Source organism: Arabidopsis lyrata (genome assembly GCF_000004255.2).
Source record: "Arabidopsis lyrata subsp. lyrata unplaced genomic scaffold ARALYscaffold_1, whole genome shotgun sequence".
Taxonomy (NCBI): domain Eukaryota; kingdom Viridiplantae; phylum Streptophyta; class Magnoliopsida; order Brassicales; family Brassicaceae; genus Arabidopsis; species Arabidopsis lyrata.
In genome coordinates this window covers 21610648-21632422 of record NW_003302555.1, presented here as the reverse complement: position 1 = coordinate 21632422, position 21775 = coordinate 21610648, and the positions used below count along the sequence as shown (strand labels likewise).

The 21775-nt window shown below is 39.3% G+C and overlaps 2 protein-coding genes across 2 annotated transcripts; both read right to left on the bottom strand.

Moving 5' to 3' along the window:
• Window positions 1–9047: 9047 nt before the first annotated feature.
• Window positions 9048–11600, bottom strand: LOC9327302. Its single transcript, XM_002891194.2, has 9 exons — window positions 11459–11600; window positions 11014–11040; window positions 10803–10882; window positions 10291–10363; window positions 10127–10181; window positions 9683–9734; window positions 9554–9578; window positions 9383–9474; window positions 9048–9290 (listed from the first exon to the last, which is right to left on the bottom strand). The coding sequence occupies exons 1-9, from the start codon at window positions 11552–11554 to the stop codon at window positions 9242–9244; spliced, it is 549 nt and encodes a 182-aa protein (XP_002891240.1). The 5' UTR covers window positions 11555–11600; the 3' UTR covers window positions 9048–9241.
• A 659-nt stretch (window positions 11601–12259) lies between these two features.
• LOC9327301 (Niemann-Pick C1 protein) lies at window positions 12260–21485 on the bottom strand. Its single transcript, XM_021012681.1, has 38 exons — window positions 21283–21485; window positions 20676–20801; window positions 20491–20598; window positions 20284–20400; window positions 20049–20199; window positions 19706–19953; window positions 19444–19626; window positions 19264–19337; window positions 19071–19188; window positions 18881–18964; window positions 18662–18757; window positions 18466–18567; window positions 18297–18365; window positions 18034–18129; window positions 17834–17941; window positions 17613–17726; window positions 17425–17508; window positions 17164–17292; window positions 16846–17044; window positions 16616–16759; window positions 16474–16517; window positions 16205–16288; window positions 16041–16109; window positions 15892–15968; window positions 15727–15796; window positions 15132–15281; window positions 14633–14698; window positions 14370–14514; window positions 14201–14265; window positions 14041–14106; window positions 13704–13797; window positions 13555–13591; window positions 13372–13429; window positions 13156–13266; window positions 13007–13074; window positions 12749–12815; window positions 12588–12656; window positions 12260–12496 (listed from the first exon to the last, which is right to left on the bottom strand). The coding sequence occupies exons 1-38, from the start codon at window positions 21313–21315 to the stop codon at window positions 12419–12421; spliced, it is 3801 nt and encodes a 1266-aa protein (XP_020868340.1). The 5' UTR covers window positions 21316–21485; the 3' UTR covers window positions 12260–12418.
• Between the last annotated feature and the right edge of the window lie 290 nt (window positions 21486–21775).

Genomic DNA, 21775 nt, shown 5'->3' with positions numbered 1-21775 from the left:
CCTTGGAATGTGATCAACCTAAAGAAATTTTATGTTTAAAGCTACATGCATTGTTCATGAACTACGGTGTGGCTTGATCCCGAGATGGGTACGTAGGCAGCTCGAAAACGAGTTCAGCTATTAATAAAATTTGTTTTCTTTCTTTATTAAAGGAAAAAGTTTCGACTGTGCGAACAAGTGAAGCAAATAGACGGTTCGGCTAAAGCGAACATACAAAAGATTGGAAATAGAGCGTTATTTAAAAAAAAAAAACGGAGCGTCCTTCATCGTACACTTCGGATTATGGAAATCTTGTTGATGAGCAGAACGCTTCAACTCCTTGACCAGCAAGATCGAGGATCGGCATCATGCAGTCCGGAATTCGAGCAAAGTCAGAAATTCCAAGCTCAATCCACTCTCCGGGGTGAGATTCAAGGATGAGAAGACTTCTTGACACTGTAGTAAGCCTGCGTTGCATCCGGTTAATCCTCTTCCGAAGTCTCCTCTTTTCCGACGTAAGCTTCCGGTGTTGAAGCTCGAGCGCCTCTATGAACGCCGTCGCCATTCCTTGGTCTCTGATTGAGAGATCCCTGATCAAAGCACATGGGGCTCGGATTTGAGATCTCAAGAAGCCGCGAAGTGGAGGAGGCTGCCTGTTGGGCTCATTTGGAACATCTTCATTCATCATTCCGATTCTGGAGAAGTCGGGCATAGATTCTGAACAGCGTAGATTGAACTCCATACCTGCTAAAATAAAAAAGAGAGTGGTGAGGAGTAAAGGGGAATTGAACCTATAATTTATAGGAACCCCATATCCCTAGCAAGTTGCGGATTCTATCCAAGGAATGGAATGATTCGCGGAGAGATTTATGCCCTCGAACGGATCCTGCATTAAAAGATGCATCTCCAAGAATATTTGGAAAGAAAGGAAAGTAGCAAATATTTCCATAAATAAAAAGGGGCCGAAGCCCATTACGAGTTTAAAAAAAAAAAAAGAAGAAGTGAAGAAATTAAAGAACATTTATGGGAGAGGCTCAGGAATAGGCTCCTTCATCGCCGGTTTAGTCTTCGAAGTGGACGCCTTGTTTTTGGCATCCACTTCGGAACGATCCCGAACGCGTTTCCGGCAGTTGCTGGCCTCCTCCTCCAAGTCGTCTTCCTCTTCACTGTCAGATGGAACGGCGCAGACAGGGGCATTCACGGGACCCGGGACTCCTTTGGCGCGAAGATACATCCGAAGCATCTTCGGGATCTTAGCAACAGAATCGAAATTCCGCCATTCCCATTGGAAGGGATCACTTTCCAAGGCCCGTATCTTCCTCTCCACCCGAGCGATGCGAGCCTCGAGTGTTTGCCTTTTGAGGCCCAGCCGCTGCCTCTCTTCACATAAGCGACGGTGCTTGTCGGCGACCTAGCATAAAGATGAGTGAATAAAATGAAGCAAAAAGTTTTTGAGTCAAAAACTTTAAATATTTACCTTGTCGATGAAGTCGCAAGCCTCTTTCTTCTCCTTTGAAGGGAAGTGAAAGACGGCGTGAGGAAAGAGAACGCCGGCCGGTTCAAATCCGTCGCCGGACAAGAAAAGTGAGCTGCCGGGATCGATGGGGGCTACTCCTTCGTTTTCCATTCTCAAAATATTTCTCAAGTTAGATTCTAAAATCATGTGTAAATAAAGCTTAGAAGTAGGTAAGCCTTTATTTATAATGATTTAGGGTTTGTCTTGGAACCATAAACCTAATAATGGTAGTGTGTCCAAGTGGTTTAAACCATTTTTGGAAATCGAGAAAAGGCAGTTATTGCATTAAAGACGAGCCGTTTTCTTTACTTACAAGAAGGGAAAGCGCAACCGTCGCATTAACTACAAAAGTTTCTAAGGCCCAAGCCCAACAAGTTTATCGAGTTGACTAAACCCGAAGTGGGGAACTCGCTTTAAGCCGAGCTCAGTTCTCGCATTCTAAAGAGAAAGGTCTGATCAGCCTAAAAATCTCAAAAGCATAGCCACAAGGCCACAAAAGGTTAAAAGCGGACTTTGCAAACCCGCATATAATTTTAACCAAACCCCCTTGGGTCACAACCTAGAAAGGTTTAAAAGCCTCCTCAGGCAAATATCTTGTTCAAAAAAAAACAATAAAGCCTCCTTAGGCCAAAAATAAGTTTGGAATTAAGTCTTAAAATTAAAGGGACAATCCCCAATTTAAAGTGGACACAGCCACTACGGAGTGATCTCCACCTCGGACTCCGGCTCAGCAATCAGAGTTTCATTCACCTCCTTGACTGGTGCTTGATCAGATGAAGCTCCCTGACCACCCTCCGCGGTACAACCAACCTCCGGAGTGACCTCCGGTACCACAGGAGCTACGGGCGGGACAATGCCTTCCGTCTCGCTAGAACCTGGAAATAATAATTCCAGTTAATCAAAGGTACAAGGTAAGAAAAGGTAAGCCTCGGGAGCCAAGCGTTACCTGCCCAGTCTAAACCCGATTCACTTATAGGAGGTGATTCAGTAAAGAATTCCTCGAAGTCAAGCGGGTTGAAGGTCGAAGTGGGAAGATCTGCCAAGCGACTCCGTTTTTCAGAAAGATTAGTTGACAGCTCAGTCCTCTCTTGCTCTTCAGAGAAATCTGCTTCATGGATTTGATCCAGCAGAATCAGGTTGCTTTCATGCTCTTTGATGTCTGACTCTAAGTCCGACCTAGCCTTCTCAGTTTGCATGAAGCGAATGGCCCCTTGGATCAACTCCATCCCGCGTCCCTTAACCTCCTTTCTGGCCTTCGATGCCGACCTTGCCAACTCAGAATCACGCAACTTGGCTACCGCCTTGTATTTCACGTCAAGCTCGATAAGTATCTGATAGGCTGGCTCATCCACAGCCCATTCCTACTACTTATCTATTGATAGAGAGTGTCCAGTTTAAGGCGTAGGGGGGGTAGGAGTAGGGCACCTAGTTAGTTACAGTTTGCCCCTACTACTAAAATCCCGGTTTTTGCAACAGTTGCGTTCTTCTATGCAAGACACATTCAAGGGTGAATCATCCAAAGATGCTTGGGATATCCTACAGAAGGGTTGACAAGTGTAAAGAGATCTCTCCCGGGGCCCTTACCCTTGCTCTTTTCTTTCTCGGGCGCAGAGACTAAAGCAGCGGATCTCATACGAGTTTACCGCCCAGACCGATAGCGAAGTAAACCGTGAGTTAAGCATCCCTCGCGTTTACCGTGAGAAGAGTTTCACGCGGCGGCTTATCACCTCTCTTCTCCACTGATAGAGAGTGTCCAGTTTAAGGCGTCCCACGCAATATGTATAAAGTAGCCTAGGAAGTCAAGGAAGTTGTGTTGGTCTTTCCCTGGTTCCTTGTTTCGTGCTCATTTCAAGATTTCTGCTTCGTTATTCCCATCATCCGGTAACCACAGGATGGTTGGTTGTTCAGGGTGTCGGCGGTTGATTCGGATTCATGAAGTCTACCCTGAACACCAGAAAGTTCGTCCTGGAGCTTGTAATTCCGGTCGTAGTAGTCTTGCAGCTCCCCCTTTACTTGCGCCAGCTCGGATGTTAACCTGTCGACCTTATCCTCCAGATCGTGCTTGGAGCCAGCAGAAGAATTGAGTTCAGTCTCAAGAGCTGAGAATTTCTTCTTCCACATATCAATCTCCTTCTCCCGTCCAATGACCAACCCTTCGTAATGTTCGATCATGTCGTTAAGTTCGCTATGAGCCTGGCATCATACATGAACCCGGGATGACGAGTCAGTTCGCAGAATGGCAATACAATAAAAACAAAAAAAAAAGGGAAGAAAACGGAACTAACCCGAGATGAATGATAAGCGTGAAGCAAATAGCGTTCACGAATTGCAGGGCGCCATTTGTTGAAATTGGCAAGATCGAACCCGAACGGGTCTTGAAGCATCGGAAGACGCTGCCTTCTGTCTCCATAGCTGCGAAGAAGGAAGAATTGTAAAAATTGGAATTTTAATAAAAACAAAAAGTTTAAGCATGTGTAAGTCATCAAAACTGAAAGCGATTTGACTTGAGGGACAAGAGCAGGTTTTAACCTCGAGGAAGTATCTCGAGATTCAGAATCTCCCTTTTTCGGAGATGCACTCCTGGCGGTCTTTCCACTATCAGGCTGGGAGGAGGAAGACATATCAACCGGTCGTGGAGGACCCATTGGTTCAGGAGGAGGAGATGATCGAGGTGAGCGGTCAGTCCGGGCCCTCGACTTTTCCCTCCGTGGAGAAGAGTCGCTGCGAGAGGACTTGTCTCTCTTCCGGCGAACCAAGTTCTTAATTGGTTCGTTACTAAAATCATCTCGGGGAGGACGAGGTGAATCACGGCAAGGAGATCGATCCCTCCGAGGAGAACGTGAGTCGCGACGATCGCGACGAGGAGTTAATCTGAAGGAAGCGACAGATCGAGCTCCCTCGGTGCTGCCATCATCAACCAGCAAGGTTCTACTGTAGTCCTTCTTGTCTATAGAAGTCGCGAGAAGCTTTTTCTTCTCCTCGCAAGCCTCAGCCATCGGCTTGGAAAGCAACTTACGCTTGGCCGCAAGGGCCCGAGATGACATTCCCTGAGTTGAGGGAGGGGGAGGAATTTGGTGAAGATGACCAGGCGGACTCATCCTGAGTCTGTGGTTAGCTTCTAGGAATCGCTCAAGAGTGAAGGAATTCCAAAGGGTTTCCCCTTCAAGAATTATTTTGAAGAATTCGATGAACTCTTCAGATGGGAGATTGGAAGCGATGAAAGCTGCGAAATGAAACAACGGTGTTAGTCAATAAAGATAAAGAAACAATCGGGAAAGATACGGGCAACCTAATCACTACCGGGTTTCGCAGACCACTTCGAAGGGAGAAAATCTGCGAGATTTCCAATCGAAGCGGGAGTTTTCTTAATTAGAAACCAAGGATGATGCCAATTTTCATCCTTGTTCGGGAGATGTGAAATGATGTTCCTGTTGGCATTAGGATATGCTGAGAAATACCCCGTTTTCTTCGATGAACTTCTCACGCTCAGAAGCTCATTTAGTTCAGCAACTCCGATAACGTAACCGGCCTCCGCCGCGATTGTTATAATTCCAAGAATAGTACGGAGAAGATTGGGGGTTAATTGAGGAAGAGCGATTTCAAGAGCCGCTAGGTATAAAACAAGGGCTTCGGGAAGAGGAAAGGTCAACCCGCAACCCTTGAAATAAATCTCATACACACAGAAGTAACCATCGCGATGGTTCTCCGGGGATTCTGTGGGGGAAGCTATTTGTGCTTCCGCCATAATTTCCGGTGGAATCCTGCAAAGCTCTTTCAACCGCTCGAGGGATTGAAGAGTACAAGTGGACCTATAATGCGGACCGGCAATATCATCAGAGCGGGTGAACTCGTCATTGCTAGAACGCCTCTCATCGAAAGACGGAGACTCAGGTCTATCGGAATCGGAAGTCATTGGGAAGAAAGAAAAATTCAAGATCCGGCGAAGAAGGGTTTTGGTGAAAGAACGAAGAGAGAGGTTTTGATTAAAGTACAAAAGTAAAAGAAGAGAGTAATGGTGAAAAGAAGTTACCTCAGGCTAATGATGAAACCGTCTCGGAAGTCGTGTGGGAAGTGGGAAGGTTTTTTCCCATTTTAATAGTAATTAATCAATATACGGTCATAATGATGACAGATGTCATTTGGTTAAAAATGGCTAGCGCCGAAATTAAAGGAATGATGAGATTTTCGGCGGGAAATCAGAAAGATTCTCGAGCGCAATCTTTGGCCACTTGAGCATTTAAAGTCCTCCGAATTGGAATATCACTTCGAAGAACTTGGGGGGCTAATTGTTGGTGTCGGATCCCGCACCAGAAGTCCGCGACCAACCAAAGATTGCCACGTAGTCAAAATAGTGGCCCATAAAGGACGAAGCCCAATGGACCCATGAGTCGAAGGAACGGTCGAAGTGGTTGTCACCACTTCGAGAATCCGAAGTGATTACATTGCGACATGAGTTTGATGAAGAAGGCATGGGTAAGATGGTTCAAGGATATTTGGGCCGAAAAGGCGGGGCCCACGAAGATCAGAGTCAACTCAAATTCAAACGTTGAGCATTAAAGTCAAAGAATCAAAACGGACACATTTAAGAAGGAATAATTGTGCTTAATTACTCATTTTAATGTCGCTTCTCTATGTATAAATATAGAGGCCAATGGCCATGTAAGGGGATCTTCCTCTCAAAAAAAGAAATAATATAGCAATTTTCGTAACAATTCACAAGTTTTTATACATTCATTTTTGTCCCTCAAGAATAATCTTTCCCGCTTAATAAAATACTTGAGTGTGTGAATCCGACATCCACAATCGGGTTGGGTATTTATGCGCCTATAAAATTTATTTCAAAGGGTGCGGCCTATTCTTCCCTCCTCCCAGATGTGCTGGTGATGTACCTTCAACTCCTGAGAATTGTTCTTCTGCAACTGCACTCTATTTGCTTCACTCAATCCTCGGGATTTTTATCATAGCGGCGGAGGCGGGCTACTCTATTAGCACCTTCGAACTCTTGGATTTCATTCAGGCCAGGGCCTCACCTAAAACTCCTGGTAGAAATAGGGCTTTATTTGATTTCCTATCTTTTGTTTGCTTGTGATTCCTAAGGATTAATCATATATCTCTTGTCCTTCTCTATCCGAGGCCTTTTTATTTCTTCAAATTCGTTATTGAGGGTGATACCTACTCGAATTCATTCCCCCTTGAACGCATCCATGGAGCTGGTCGTCTAGTAAGAATGGGTGAGCTTCAGTGTTTTCAGTTTTCACGCCCGACCCGAACCGCCGGTCCGACCGGTTAACCCATAACCCATACACTTTTCCGGTTTGGGTTTAGTGCTAATATCCGCCAATTTCAAAACCGCAAAAACCCACAAAAACCCGCTATTAACCCGCGACCCAGTGAACCGGTTGAACCAGCTGGGTATGGGTTTTAAAATTATCATTTAATTTTGGAATAAAATATAGAGTTTTAGACTCTATTTAGTTATTTTTAGAATTTTTTTTAATTCTTAAACTCAATTGATGTTTTAGATTTTGATGAAACTTCACTGTACCGTCTAAGAAGAATAGATGGAATGGTGAAAGAAATAATCGAGATTAGTTGTTTTGAATTCGCGATGTTATATTAGTTTATTTCCGTCATTGGCGATCTCCTACTATTTTAATATTTGTTACGGTTTTAGACTTTTACTTGGATTTAAAAATTTAATTTGAATTACTTTATTATTATTGTTAGACTTCATATTTTGTAAATATAGTTTGTATATTTTATTTTTATATTTATAAAAACTATATAATCTCTTTAAATATTAAATATATTAAATATATTTTAATCAATTGACCCGTGGTCGAACCCGGTTGATCCAGTGACCCGGTGATCCAGAAGGTAGTCCGGTTCACTATCTGGGTCGGGTTTAAAAACACTGGTACTGAGCTTGGAAACATGCAGTTATGCACTCTCCTCCTCTTCAACAACCAACTCATGGCCTTTCTGCTCGGGAGAGAAGGGTGAGGGACAAAGCCCTTCAGGACAAGATTTCGGCCTTTAACAAGGAAAAACGGCAGAGCATGCATGTTATTCTCGATAAAGAGTACCACAAAACTTTATTGGTCGACAACGGATATTCTGAGGGTACCCGATCATTCTTTTCTACTAGGCCGACTCCTCGCAATAATCCTCATCGGGCTCCATCTCCTCGAGAGAACCCTCCGTTAGCTCCGTCTCTTCGCAGTAACACTCCCCCAGTTTTCTCAGGAAGCGGTTTCAGCAACGAAACCCTAGCCAATTTTGTTCAAAAGAAGAGAAAAGCCAATGACCTCCTTTCTCCTCGGAGTGGTAAGGTCTGGCCCCGAGGCGACGACACAGGTACATAAACAGATATACTAACTTCCAATATTAAAGATATGATACATCATTATGTTATGATGAAAGTCTCATAGAGAAACATGATAATTAAAATTCTAAAACATGCTAACTAAAATTCCAAACATGATCTAATTATATTACACAAACTTAATTCATCATCCAAAGATGATACGTTTTATCGAAATTCGTCTTCTGCTTGAGCGTCTTCGATTTCCATTCATAATCAATGTTATAATTTACGTAACCGTTTTTTGATTCTTAACCCGCTTGGTTTTTCTTCTAAGATAGAAATAATGAAATCGGATCAAGCAGTATGTTTGACTTATTTGTGAAGATAGTTAAATCGTCGCAAAAGTTATAGTACTTTCAACTCACTTTCACATTTTAGACATTTCTAACAACTTATTTTACCGACTAATTTGCAACTAAACTGTACTTGCGACTCGCTTTTATAACTTAAACATGAGTCTTTTATTCATCTTAGAGTGCAACTGGTTTGCGACTATTGATATATATGCAAAAAAATAGTCGGAAAATGGTCGCTAATAAAAGACTGAATACCGACTATATATTTCAGTCATAAATCTGCGACGACTTTGCTTCCATTTTCAATGCAGTCGTTTATAAGTCACGAAAGAAATCACAAATCCGTCGCTAAAATGCAGGTTTTGTAGTATATAATTATATATGTGATGATAAGTTTATCACTAAGATCATCACATATAGATTGGAAAAAATGCTTCCAGATCATATTCTGCATAACCAAAGGCATTCGTTAAAGACATATTGCTTCCAAAAAATGTCCTCCTTGCATATGAACTTCTTCAAGGCTATCATTTCGAATAGGATTGCAATCAAAGTTGATATCTCCAAAGCTTTTGATACGGTTATATGGGAGTTTGTTCTAGCCACGTTTGAAGCTAGCTAACTCCCAAGGCAGTTCATACAGTGGTATCAGTCTTGCATATATTCTCCTTCCATCTCAATGAGCATCAATGGAGTGACATTTGGATACTTTAAGGGACAAAACGGACTTCGACAAGGAAACCTGCTCTCTCTGATTCTTTCTATCATCATAATGACCGTGCTTTCGACTATGCTCGACAGAGCAGCAGCAGTCAATTTGATTATCATCCAATGTAAAATCTCGACTAGATTTCCATTTAAAATTTAGACTATTTCCATACTGTCTAGCTAAGTTATTTTTGTGAGAAAAAGAACACTTGCCACAATCTAAATAAGTTTTCTAGACCCGAGTATCAACAGAACTTAAGAATTGAAAAGGTGTCTAAGTTACATGTGTCGTAGATAGATGTATCTATAACATGGCTACAGTGATGGGACCTTAATTTGACGGAAAATAAGTGGTGAGCGTTTTACTGGATTGAGCTATAATTCATCTGCATCGTCGTCCTCCTCATCTTCTGAGTCTGTTTCACTGAATTCAGAAACCAAAATGCAGAACCATATCAGATTTCTTATCATGGTTTTGAGGCAGAACGATGTAGGAAGACAAACTATTGTGCTAACCTTGATTGGCTGCAGTGGTTACTTAAAGTTTGACACAGAACCTTGCGGACTTCTCCTGCTTTCAGGGAGCCATTCTTTATTACCTCGCCAAGCTGCAATCGCTCATCAATATCAACTATATTTGGTCAGACCCTAACCGTCAATTAAGAGAAAGGTTTCCAGAATGTTTACCTCATCTTCAGTTTCTTCAAGCAATCTGTAACAAGAAATAACATATAACGACTTTGATGAATTTGAAGCTGGAAAAAGATACTGAGACGACCCATATAACGGACCTGAGGAGGTTCTTGATTGTCTTACCTTCCACAATAAGTTGAAATGTCATTTGCATGCGCTTTAGCTTCCTGTTTATCTACTTGCCAACACACACACACATGAAACATTAATGCCAAACAAGTCTCTAAACCACTAATATAACTAGAGATGAGGATTTCACAGCTACAATACTTATTCTAGAATTTTCAGCATCATGAAAGCTCTCTAACAGTTACTCAGTTGCTCAACAGAAATTACAAACAGATAAGCGGACAACAGACATGGTGACAGTGTGTTCAAGTAGACAACTGGATACGCTACAGACCAACCGTCTTTTCCATTGACTCATCAAACAAGGCACCTAAGCTTACTTTATCAAATAGCATAAGTCTTAAAGCAGCTAGACAGGCCTACGGAAAGATATCTGATGAACAAATGCAAATATGTCACGGAGCGCAAATTTAAAAAGGAAAGGAAAGAACACATTACTTGTTAGATTGTCAAAATTTCCCACTTTCACCCATTGTCTATTCTTAGATTCCACCTGCAGAAGTGAGCCACAAGAATCTCATTGGTCAATTTACAATGATCAGAGAGATATTATTATTCCTGAAAATTTACAAAGATCAGAATTCTACAAGAACTCGGCTTACTTTTTGTAGAGTATAGTCCTGCATTCTATCACACAGCCCGTCCAACAAATCAACCACCCTCAGGTCGCTTATTCTATTTGAATTCAAAAGAAAGAACGAAAATTACAGGATCATCCACTGTAAGAAACCTGCCTATAAAAGCAACATAGCTAATCCCAAGAACTCTTAGTGTATCGATCGTTGTTTCACAGACACTCTTACCAGTGTCCACCTATTAGTTTCTTTCCCTTTCGTCATTGCTCCTAACTACATATTCATGTTACCCTCGTTAGGAATCACATTTTAAAACTCCAGTCAAGCTTTCAATCCAAACTTCTACTTGTGATAAAGATCACAATTACAATGTAATCATGCAATGCACATAAAATGAGCTCAGGAAATTATCCTGTCCCATGTGTCCAATTTATCATACCGATTATCAGGATGTGCACATAGAAACAAAGAATACACAAATCAAAGAAGAAATGGTCTCTTTCCCAGATAACGCAGAATGAGGCTACAATGTGTTGTACCTGTAATCAATAACCTTTCCTTCACGCTGGCCTTTAGAATTTAGCCGGTTTCTCATATCAAGATGGTTTCGTGGCTTTTCCTGTTTAGGAGTTTATAATAATATCAAGTTACTAAAAAGTACTTGTAAGCATTGCGACAGAAAGAGAAGAGAAACGTTGAAGCAGGCTTAATGTTATAATACAAGATGACAGAAATTAGAGAAGTTCTTACCTTTAAAAGCTGTAACTCTAATTCCTCCTGCACAACATCAAGCACCCTTATTAGTATCATTAAGGAAGGTATACTCATTCTCAAAATCAAGAAAACAAACCCTCTTTTCACATAACCAAACGCATGAATTGGGAGCAAAATAACTATTTGAAAAAGAACATGTGCACAGTCTAAAACAAAACCAAGTTCCAGATTGCAATTTCTTACGAAACATCCTCAGAACCCAAACAAAGAACTCAACCATATATGTTGTCCTCCAATTTACTCTACTTCCCCAAAAAAAATGCCGATGACGAAAAATGTCGAAATTCATGTATAGAATCAGATCAAAATCTAGCAAATCTCATGTACATATATTTGCAATCGCTGTATAAACTCGCCCGCCCTAATTCGTCAAGAGATTTATGAGAAAACAAAGAGAGGAAAGTTAGAGATTCCGACGTACTGCGACGGCGTTACAAGCGGCGCATTTGTCATCGACGGAGGCTCCGTGGGAGATAATCGCGATAATAACGGCGGTGAAGAGCATCAGCTTCGCCATTCTTACGCAACCTGTTCCGATCTGTGTCTCTTCTGATTTTTGAAAATGTAAGAAACACGTCATCGCTTTGCTACGTTGCTACGAACCAATGAAATCAAGAGATTAAGCCACGTCGGACACCTCTACACTTTGTTGGCACTGGCAATGCAGGGAGGGAAGACCCTAGCTTTCCGAATAATTCGGTTACCAAAATTAACCAAATAAAAAATCCAGTTCGGTTATCAGTTTATTCGGTTATTTTTTGGGGTTAAAAACGATTTATTAGGTTATGTGTCTAAAATCCTTACAAATTTTCTGTTCGGTTTAGAAAGTGTTTTTAAAAGAATTTTGTTATCTTTTCATGAAATTCGGTTTACTTTGGTGTAAGTTGGTTAGGGAAATTCTTAAAATCCACAAAACAAAACCGGTTATATCAAATCTAACCGATAACCCAACTCTCAAATCTCAGGTCGGGTCGGAAAAACCGGTTTGGTTTTTAATCGCATGCCTACTTTGAAAGTTACAGATAAGCTTTCCCAAGTGGAAATCTCTTTTTTACCAATAGAGGTTTCCTATAAGACTGGGTGTTCCGTAAAATAACGCAGTTAGACTAGACTCCACCGCACTGGTTCATTCATAGAGATAGAGGCTCACTCGTATGGATGCTAAACTAATACTAACAAATCATGAATTAGTAGTAACAATGAAAAACAGTAACACCGGCCCAAAAGAAGAACATTTGGTGTGAATTTTTTCTTTTTTCTGCTATGCACTGAACTTAGTTTTTCCTGTGGCTGTGGGTGAAACAATTTTAACCATTTACAAATGGATGCTAAAAATTTTAAAAAAAAACAAAAAAAACTACCAAAAATAAAACTAATTCAGCTACGGCAGCGAAGGTCGATGATCTTGCCTTTCCCCTTCTACATGTCTTGGAGAAGGACCAAACATGCTCAAGAACACCTTCATCATCCATTCAAACCAATCATTTCCCATGTCAGAACAACAACAAATCTAACAAGAATGAATGTATATCTGAATGATCATGACTTACCGGTAAAAATACAAGGCCGTGCAAGAAACCGAGGAGGACTAGTGCCAGATACATCTTGAAGTAGTAGACCTGTCGGGAAAAACAAAAAAAACAAATTAAGAAGCCAAATGCGAAAAGGGCAAGGAGAAAAAACAATTGGATCACAATTCACAAGCACATACCACAAAGACTTCTGATCTTGAGAAACCGAGCACAATCACCCCAACTAGCTTCGTCAATGTAATTCCGCTGCCAACAGTACATGATACACACATTATAATGGGGAAAGAGAGTCGTCGTTCTGGTGTTCTATTTTTAATGTTCTTGATTCTTAATTCTATCTATTGGTTGGACGTGGCAGAATTGAACCAACAAACTAAGGATTTGAGAGCATGCTTTTAAGTTCATTAGTCGAGTTGAGACTTGAGAGTGACAAATACCTGAAAACTGAAGCTCCCATCCCACCCAACGCCTCTTTCATCCGATGGTTTCTGTCCCCAGTGCTTATCTGAGCATTTAGGAAAGTGCCGTCAGAATGACAATAGCAAATTGGTTGTGAATACTGCTAATACAGACAGAGGGAACTGACCGAGAAAGCGTGTGTTATGTGCACACAAAACTCAACCGCTATGCCCACGGACATGATTAGATTTACAACCGATAGTGCGTTTAGCTGGATATGAAAGACTGCCATAACTCCCTAGAAAATTATCAAATCAAGTGGTCATAGGGTATAACATTAGTAACCTGAGTATATGAAAACAGTTATCGGTTTTTTTCATGAGTAACAATGAGAGTGAATTACCAAGAGATCAATAATGATCATTGCGATCACCAGCAAAATAATTGCGGAGCTCCAAAAGCTGAGTCAGAAAACAGACAGAGGAAAAAGATATGTAGAATCAGATTTAACCATATCTAGCTAGAAAACTATGGTTAACACAGAGGTTTGAGTAAATTTCAGTGGGAATGAGCTTTAGAGTGATACCTGCATGTGATGATTAAACACACGACAAACACGGCAGCTGTAAAATGATGGAACTTTCAAAGTCAGCTCATTTATTAAGTCAAAAAGTAGAATCAAGACCTACCAACTAGCTACTCAAGCTAAGATCTGGGATTAGAAGATTTCCGAACCAATGGCTATGGAGAGGTTGATTAGTGCAGTTTTCCATATGTCAAGATATTGCTCAAAGAACATATAAAACACTGAATATGGATATATCTCCATCTGAAAGAGAATAAACTACAAGTTAGACATTAAGTTCACTAAGAACAAACTTTAGCAGGGACCATGATGAGGATGAATTATTGAGACAAGTTTGTGCAGATCCATTAAGAAAAATGAAAGACGATGATCCAACGAGATATATTAAAGGGAGAAAAATATGAGGTTTTTGATCAAGAAGATACCAAAAAATGAAAGCATGCGACTTGCATCAATAAGTATAGTCTAGTAGTATATTATTTTTACCTTTAAGGAACGGGAAACTTTTGCACTAAATTCTTGAGCAGCTCTCATTGAATTAACAAAGTCAGCCTGAAAACAAACTTGCAGTATAAAGTAACACGATAATAGAGAGTTATATCAAACATGGCAAAGTTGCTCTATATATTATGAGATGGCAAAGCACCTGCTTGTTAAGGGGTGTGTGATAAGTGCGGAACGATGAAGCTTGAATGATACCATTTTCATAGCCTGATAAGAAAATTGAACATACATATATCAGACTGGGTATCTACAATGGCAGAATCGATGACTATAAAATAGATTAAGAAAGAGAGAGGGGACAGTGCAAAAACCTTGCAAATCAACACTACTAGAATAAGCACCATGTCCACCTTTAGCACAATCAGCGGAAGGAAGTGCGTTGAGGAACCAAGGAAGTTTCTCTTTGAATTGGGTTGTGGATGGGCGGTCACTACTTAAATCTGCATGACGGAAGCACTGGACAACCATAAAAGAACAAAATTTAACAAGTCATCATCACAGATGTTGCGGAGAGTAACAAGTACATAGCACAGACAATGGTAATTAATTCGATCAGATCATAAGAGTAAATTACCGTGGTACAATCTTTGCATACTTCACTTAGGCCACAGCTGCCTTGATCAGGAAAGCAACAAGGAGGCTGAAAATGCAACACAAATACAAGGACATTAGCCTTCAGTGAGTCATAATTTTCTCTACACATTTTGATCATAATATTTTGGACCTCAGGAATAAGTATGATATTTTATACCAATGTGCTACTTTTTTAATTAATTTTCCAACACTTGGAAGAGTGTGATAAGAGCATATCACATCCTAAGCCCTTAACCAAGCCCATCGGTAGAAACCATCCAAATGCTAGCTTATGAGTTGGGTTGCCCATGTGACTTTTAAGTTTTAACAGAATGCATTGAATAATGTGGGACATTAGAAATGCTTATAAAAATCGAAGCTACTTTTTTATGCATGTCAGTTCATTCAACTCCACTTATGTTTGTAGCTGTAAATGGGACCACGAAATTTAAAGTATCTTGACTCTAAACCTCGGCAGTGAAATTAAAACATATACCTACCTGGTCATCAGGGGGGCAAAAGGTACCATTTGTAAACTTTCGGCAACAGCCAAACGCCTCGGGAGATAACCACACGAGAAAGTCATCAAGCCATGAAGCAGCTGGCTTAGCTATGTAGCTTAGTTCTGGAGTCAAAGAAGCCCTTGCAATCTATGGACAATAATGAAATTTAGATCCTCAAAAAGAATAAGAACAGATACTCTGCTAACAATGTGCCTATTCAATTGCTAAAACATAATTAATGCCAACAGCTAAAGAAGCTGTCGCAGTTAGTAGTACAATGTCTTAAATTCTTGTGAGAAAAATATATATTATTACTTTTTTTCCACATTGACTTGTGGAACATATTAAGAATGTTAGCAATAACAAATTTCAGTAGGTATTAAAGTCAATTCCAGGTTATATACAGACTTAGACTTACCAAACTATCAATTTGAATAGTAAAAATCTTGAAATAAATGCGATTGTAATGTGTCAAAAGTGGATAGTGAGACTTTCTCCAAATGTACAAGAAAACATAGTATGGATATATATATATACAGCTAACCAAATCAATATGAGGAGAAATGAAAATAAATGCAGACGAGATATATACCTCATTTAAAAGAGAGTTAGAATCACACTTGTTAATGGAACAAAGTTGATTAGTCTGTCTTGATTCTGAGCTGAGACATGAGGCAAATAGGGTTTCAGTAATAAGTTGGACCAAATTCTGTCAGCTAAACGCTTACACAGCTAAGAGAAACAGAACGTGAGATACCTATAGTTATAATTCTTCAGAACAAAGTATAAAGGTGGACCAATACGAAGATATGTTGAAATATTGTTGAAGTAACCCTACAAGGAAATGCGGGGCACTTGTTAGATATCCTAGATTCGATACTTTACATTAGTAAGATCAATGTAAACCTGAAGATATGAGTCTTGAGGAAGAACAATCTGTTGCTCCAAACCAGGCTCAATCCGAGTGGACAATGCCTACATGGTCCACGAACAGGATAAATAAGAGATGATGCAACTGCTAACTGGACAATATAACATTTTTCTTATGTGTCAGAAATGTATCAACTCACAATTCCAGCCATAGCTAAGCCAAAGAAGAAGGCAATAACCAATATTTTGACTGCCCAATGGCTAAGAACGGGTGCATGGACTTCCTGAAAGTGTAGAATGAAGCATACAAATTTCAAAATAACTTTCATAAATTGAAAAATTGCCTAGACTAAAATACATGCAAGGTTCAACGTAAAATGTACTTTTTAAAAGAAATCTCAATTATGTAGAACAGAAACCACATGTCTTATGGTTTATTAGGAGGTAAATAAGTTGATTATTGAAGTACCTTCATATATCGAGTCAAAAGGCCAGCTTTTCTCTGACCAACCCCTGAAAGTGACACGAGAGAACTCCAATGAAAATTTGATTCCACAAAATTCTACAATGAGTAAGGATACGATGATACATCAAAACCCAAAAGTGAGTACCTTTGTCAGCACTATTAGATGATTTCGATGTCTTAATACATGGGAAGCAATCAACACGCTTATCCTCTGTCCGTTGGAAGTCAAAAACTATCAAAGCTACAAACGCAGTAATCTGGAGAAGAAAGTCCAAAAGGACAGCCAATGCTGCAAGCATGATGCATAGACTCGTTAAAAATTCATAAGGTAGATAATGAAAGCATTCACACTGAATACTGAAGAGTTTTACTAACCAGCAAACATGGAGAACACTCGAACAGCTGGCATTTTAATAAAAGCACCAACAGCAAAAGCTAAAATCTCGGCTAAACTTGCAAGAGTAATCGATGGTCCAACTTCCATAAGGGCATTGCTTATTCGTCTTTCCAAAGGCAGCTCTTGCTCTTGCCTCTTCACAGCATGAACCAGTATGCACATATTATCAACACCGACCTGTCGATAAATATTTCATGTAGAAGTAAAGAAAAATTAAGAACAAGATGAAGAATGTCGGCCACAACATCAGCTACATATTTAAGTTGCAAGCAATATTAGACACAGACACGACTTACAGCCAAAACAAGAAAAGGTATAACTTCCATTATTATAAGAGTCGATTTCATCCCAACGGCACTGAAAAATCCTACAGAGCCGAGGACGGAAAGCATGACAAGTAGAACACCAGATAGACCAAGCAGAACCTGAAATTAAGAAGGTTACATTTCAGAATAAAGAATAAAGAAAGATGTCCTTTGAAGTTTGAAAGTAACTTCATTAAGAGTATCAGAGTACCACTATAATTCAGAGATTTTAACCATGAATCATTATCATACCTTGGATGTTATGTAAAAGGAATTTAAGCGAGGTGAATCTCCAAGTGTGAGTGATATATAGGCAAACATGACAAGATAACTTATCTGAAGCATTGAAACAGGAGAAATAGAAGACATGAAAGACATATTAGAAACCCAAAAACAAAAATTAGAAGCAAAAGAAAAGAAGATACAATAAGGAAACTCACGGCTATAGTTATGACATCTGCTGTGCTTTCTCTTTTCAATTCTTCTTCAATAGAACTTTCCGAAGAGAAAGAAAGAGTTAAATTCTTTGCTTTAACCATTGGCAACAACTCATCCTGTCACATAAAGAGTACTAATGTAAATGAAGGAACAAGTACATCACGAAAATAATGAACTAAAATAGCATTAAGATATCATTTTTTTAGTATCGAAAATTCCCAACCTTGGCCAGTTGGATAAAGGCTTTCTCCCATGCTACTGCTTTCTCAGTTTTGTTACCTTTATTGTCAACAGCATTGTCCACAGGATAAGTCACAAGAAAAGCAGAAGCCTGTCCTAAGCAATGTCAATTTAAGGGGTATTAGATACTCATATGTATTGACTTACTCTGTGTAGTTACTCAAACAAACTGAAGAATACTACCTCACTGAAACTGTTCCCTGAGAAACCTCCTAGTGCAGTAGTTGGATCCAGTGGACCCTTAAATGCACTCAAACATGAATCGGTCGAGGTGAAATGCTGAAGAAAAGTAGTAAGCATATTATAAAATGGTTAAATATCTATTATTAAAAAACCGCCATAAAGACAGAATTATTCAAACTAGACAAAATAGAGTAAAAATGTGGAATGCAGTTATGAAGATGTTAACCATGAAAAAAAAACATGAAATGTAACATAAAAGGTACCTCAAAGCAATATTTAACATGATCGACGCCTCCAAAGTCGTCATAATTTTCTGGTTTCATCTTGAAATACTGCCTCCAAAAGCAAGAAAATCCACCAGATACGTTAGGGACTATTGGTCAAGTGAGGAAAAGCTAAACTCTAGTACTATAAATTAGGAAGGAGTGCAACCTGCAGAACACTCTGTGTGGCACAATCCTCTCCCAGGGGTTTCATGCAGATATCTGTCAGAGAAACCATTGAACCTGAGTGATTTGCCCGAAGTCCATCGACCTACCATATTAAACAACTCTTTACATGTCCGGTACATAAAAACATTATGCGGGTGATTAGATGGATTTGAAAACAGTTGGGAGAAAGCAGATACCTTCTTTTGTATGTCAAAAAGTAACTTAATATTGTCATCTGTCAAAATCTCTGGCGCCTTTTCGTGAGAAGATTTTTGAACTGTTGCTATTATTAGCTGCAGAAATTTCCCCAGAAGAGAAGCTTAATGTTTAGTCCCCCATATGAAAAACAAAGGCTGCATAATCCAGCACCCCGAAGAACTTTAAGTTACAGAGACAAGCTGATAGAAATGTGAAACCTGTTCAATTCTGTAGAAAGGAGCAAGATGGGTGTCAAAGAATTGTTTCTCTTGAGCAGCTCTGCTCCCTGATCCTACCCATAGCTGCAGCATACAATAAGAAAACATTTACCGGAAAGCTTAATAAAGGTTGCATATAGCATAACTTGTAAGAGCAATACGCAAGAGGAAAACAAATTCAAGTACATACCTTATCAGGCCGTGTCTCCACTTTGAATCGGATCAGACCCACACAAAGGAGAAGAACTACAGAGACTGACAAACACAAAACAAGAGTTGGGTGTCTTGCTACCCAAATCCCATACTTCCTGGAAACAAATAACACAACAATGTCAACAATCCTATTTTAAAGCTAAGTAAAGAAATGTATGAATTTCAAGTACCTGTAAAAATTGGCCAAGTGTCCTTGTACTGTCGATAGCTGACCCCAGTTTCTCTGTGGAGTATTTTGTAACATCTGAGAGAACCACAAAAGAAAACATAACAAAGCAATGAGCATCCCAATTAATAATCAGCAGCTCAAACTTCAAATGTTATAGTGTTGCAATGCTAAGCACAAATACCTGTGCATGGATAGTGTCTGGTTTTTGCAAATTAGCAGAATTTTGCTCTCCACCAGCTTCTGACGATGGTCTCATCTGTGAGGTCTTTTTCTTCCCCCTTACTCGGTGAAGTAAACCGCCTCCGAGAAACAGTGAAACCAATACAATATACACAATGGCTAGTATGAAGTCAACACATTTCGCCTGCATGATTGACCACCAGGACCATATTAAGCAACACTTCATCATCACAAGCATTCGTAAAAAAAAAATCTGTATTCACCTCAAGTGATCCAATTTTGATAGAACAAGAGTGCTTTTTCTGAGTAGGAACTTCTGCTTTACTGGAGCAAGTAGCTGCAGAAGGACAATCACCACAAGAACAGCCAAGAGACTCATCACCGCATGAATAAGTAGACACATTCATAGGCCTCATTCCAGATGACACAGGTGGTGTTGGCAAAAACGCAATCCCATACGGTGAGCCTGGCACATTGACACCCGCTTTCTGACCAATAAATGCAAACCACTCTGATGACACAACAGACATCTCAGTTATTCCAAGATAAGATAAGGATACTCAATTGAACTAGTCTTGAGACATATCAAAAAAAAAAACATCCTACCCTTAAAATTCTTTGCACCGGCTCCGAGAAAGTCTAAAGCTCGGCTATTAGAGCTACCAAATTTCACATTTTTGCAAGATTCATACATCCCCGCTCCAAAATCATCAGTTATATAGTACTGAATCCCATCTACAGTCGAATTATTCTTGACCTGCCAAACAAAACACAGAACTTCGACATATAAAGTACTCAACTTTGAAGCAATTAGACAATGCATCATTCAAAAAGTTGTTACCTTTGTAGTAGAAGTTACATTGATAAATAAACTCTGATCCGGAGAACAAGTAAGTTCACAGAAAAGATTCAGAAAATTCCTCAAACATGCTGGGCAACCTACAATAAAAGGAATAGCCTGACAAAACAAAGACCACACACATTTCAAATTTCAGTAGATAAATCTTGAATCTTGAAAAAGAAGAGATTCAAAGAATGGTTTTGGTACCTGTTGAACTTGTGAACGTAATGTATCAAATTGAGTCTCTGTGCAACAAACATTGCCAGTGATTGTTGGACATAAGCTTTGAATCTTTGAAGATAACAAATCATCAGGCTAGAAGAAGAAGAAGAAAAGAGCATTAGTAGAGAAACAAAATCATCTTTTTGAGCAAAAAAATAAAAAACACTGACCTTCACAGCAGGAATGTTGAAAGGGCAATTTAGTACTTTCCCATCACTTCTTGCTCCACAGATATCATACATTGCACAGTATCCGGCTGATTGTTTTGCTTCCACTCCATAACCAACAAACAGAATCTGCATTGGTACAAAACACACAACAACGACAATTGTATAATTAATTTTACATAATACTCCTTAGCAAACAATTATTAAAAAAAAAAAATCTACTATATAAATTTCAAATACAAAAAAAAAAAAAAAAAAAAAGTAAAAAGTTTGTATATCAATGCTAATCATCGATACAGAAACTAATAGAAAAATTGGATTTGACAAAAATAAAATCCCAAGATTTGAATAATCTTTTTTTTCGATAAATCACAATTTGTATAATGATAAATCACAGAATAGAGAAATTCGATTTCAAAAAAAAATATAATCCACTAAAAAAAATTCAAACACAAGAAGTTTATAGAATCAAATGCAAAAACATCGCTACAATCCAAATTGAAAATCTTCAAACAAAAAAAATTGCAGAAACAAATTTTGCCTGGAGAAGAAAATTGATTGAAAGAAATCGAAAGAAGAAAAAAAAAAAACAGAGAGAATTAAAACTTTCCAGGAGAAGAAGAATCGATGAAACAATCCTCATAATTTCTTCGTCGGCGATTTGATTTTTCACCTTTCACCGACAAAACGATGCGAAGTTATTTCGAAAATCTCAACAGAATTTCATCAGAAGGACGAAACTGGCGTAGAAGAAAGTAACAGAGAGAGAGAGAGAGAAGGAGTCAAAGGTGTGAAGAGGTTTTATAGTTTATAGAAATGTGTTTTTTATATATACATTACACACTGTGCTTACAAGGCTTCTGCCATTTTCAGGTCCTAGGGATGTGAAAGCAAATGTGTATTTACTATTTTACCCTCGCTTTCGGTTTGTTTATTTTACCCTGTGCTTACGTGTATTTTTTTGTCGTGGAATGATGTATAGAGAAAGAGGATTACGCGGTTCCTTCGGAAACAGATTTTTGTTTCTTTCTTTTGGAATTAATTGATTTTTAGTTTTGTTTAGGTGTTGAATTACTGGAACTCTGGAATTTTTGGTTTAGTTT

Bases quoted from the DNA above. Each gene is read 5' to 3' on its own strand.
- LOC9327301 (XM_021012681.1), bottom strand. From the start codon at position 21,315: ATGAGGATTGTTTCATCGATTCTTCTTCTCCTG. The intron at 19,189-19,263 runs GTACTTGAAATT...ATTTGTTTCCAG, and splicing joins CACTTGGCCAATTTTTACAG to GAAGTATGGGATTTGGGTAG. The intron at 18,758-18,880 runs GTTTCACATTTC...AAATTTCTGCAG, and splicing joins CTTTCTACAGAATTGAACAG to CTAATAATAGCAACAGTTCA.
- LOC9327302 (XM_002891194.2), bottom strand. From the start codon at position 11,554: ATGGCGAAGCTGATGCTCTTCACCGCCGTTATTATCGCGATTATCTCC. The intron at 10,883-11,013 runs GTAAGAACTTCT...ACTCCTAAACAG, and splicing joins TAGAGTTACAGCTTTTAAAG to GAAAAGCCACGAAACCATCT. The intron at 9,291-9,382 runs GTTAGCACAATA...TTCTGAATTCAG, and splicing joins AACCACTGCAGCCAATCAAG to TGAAACAGACTCAGAAGATG.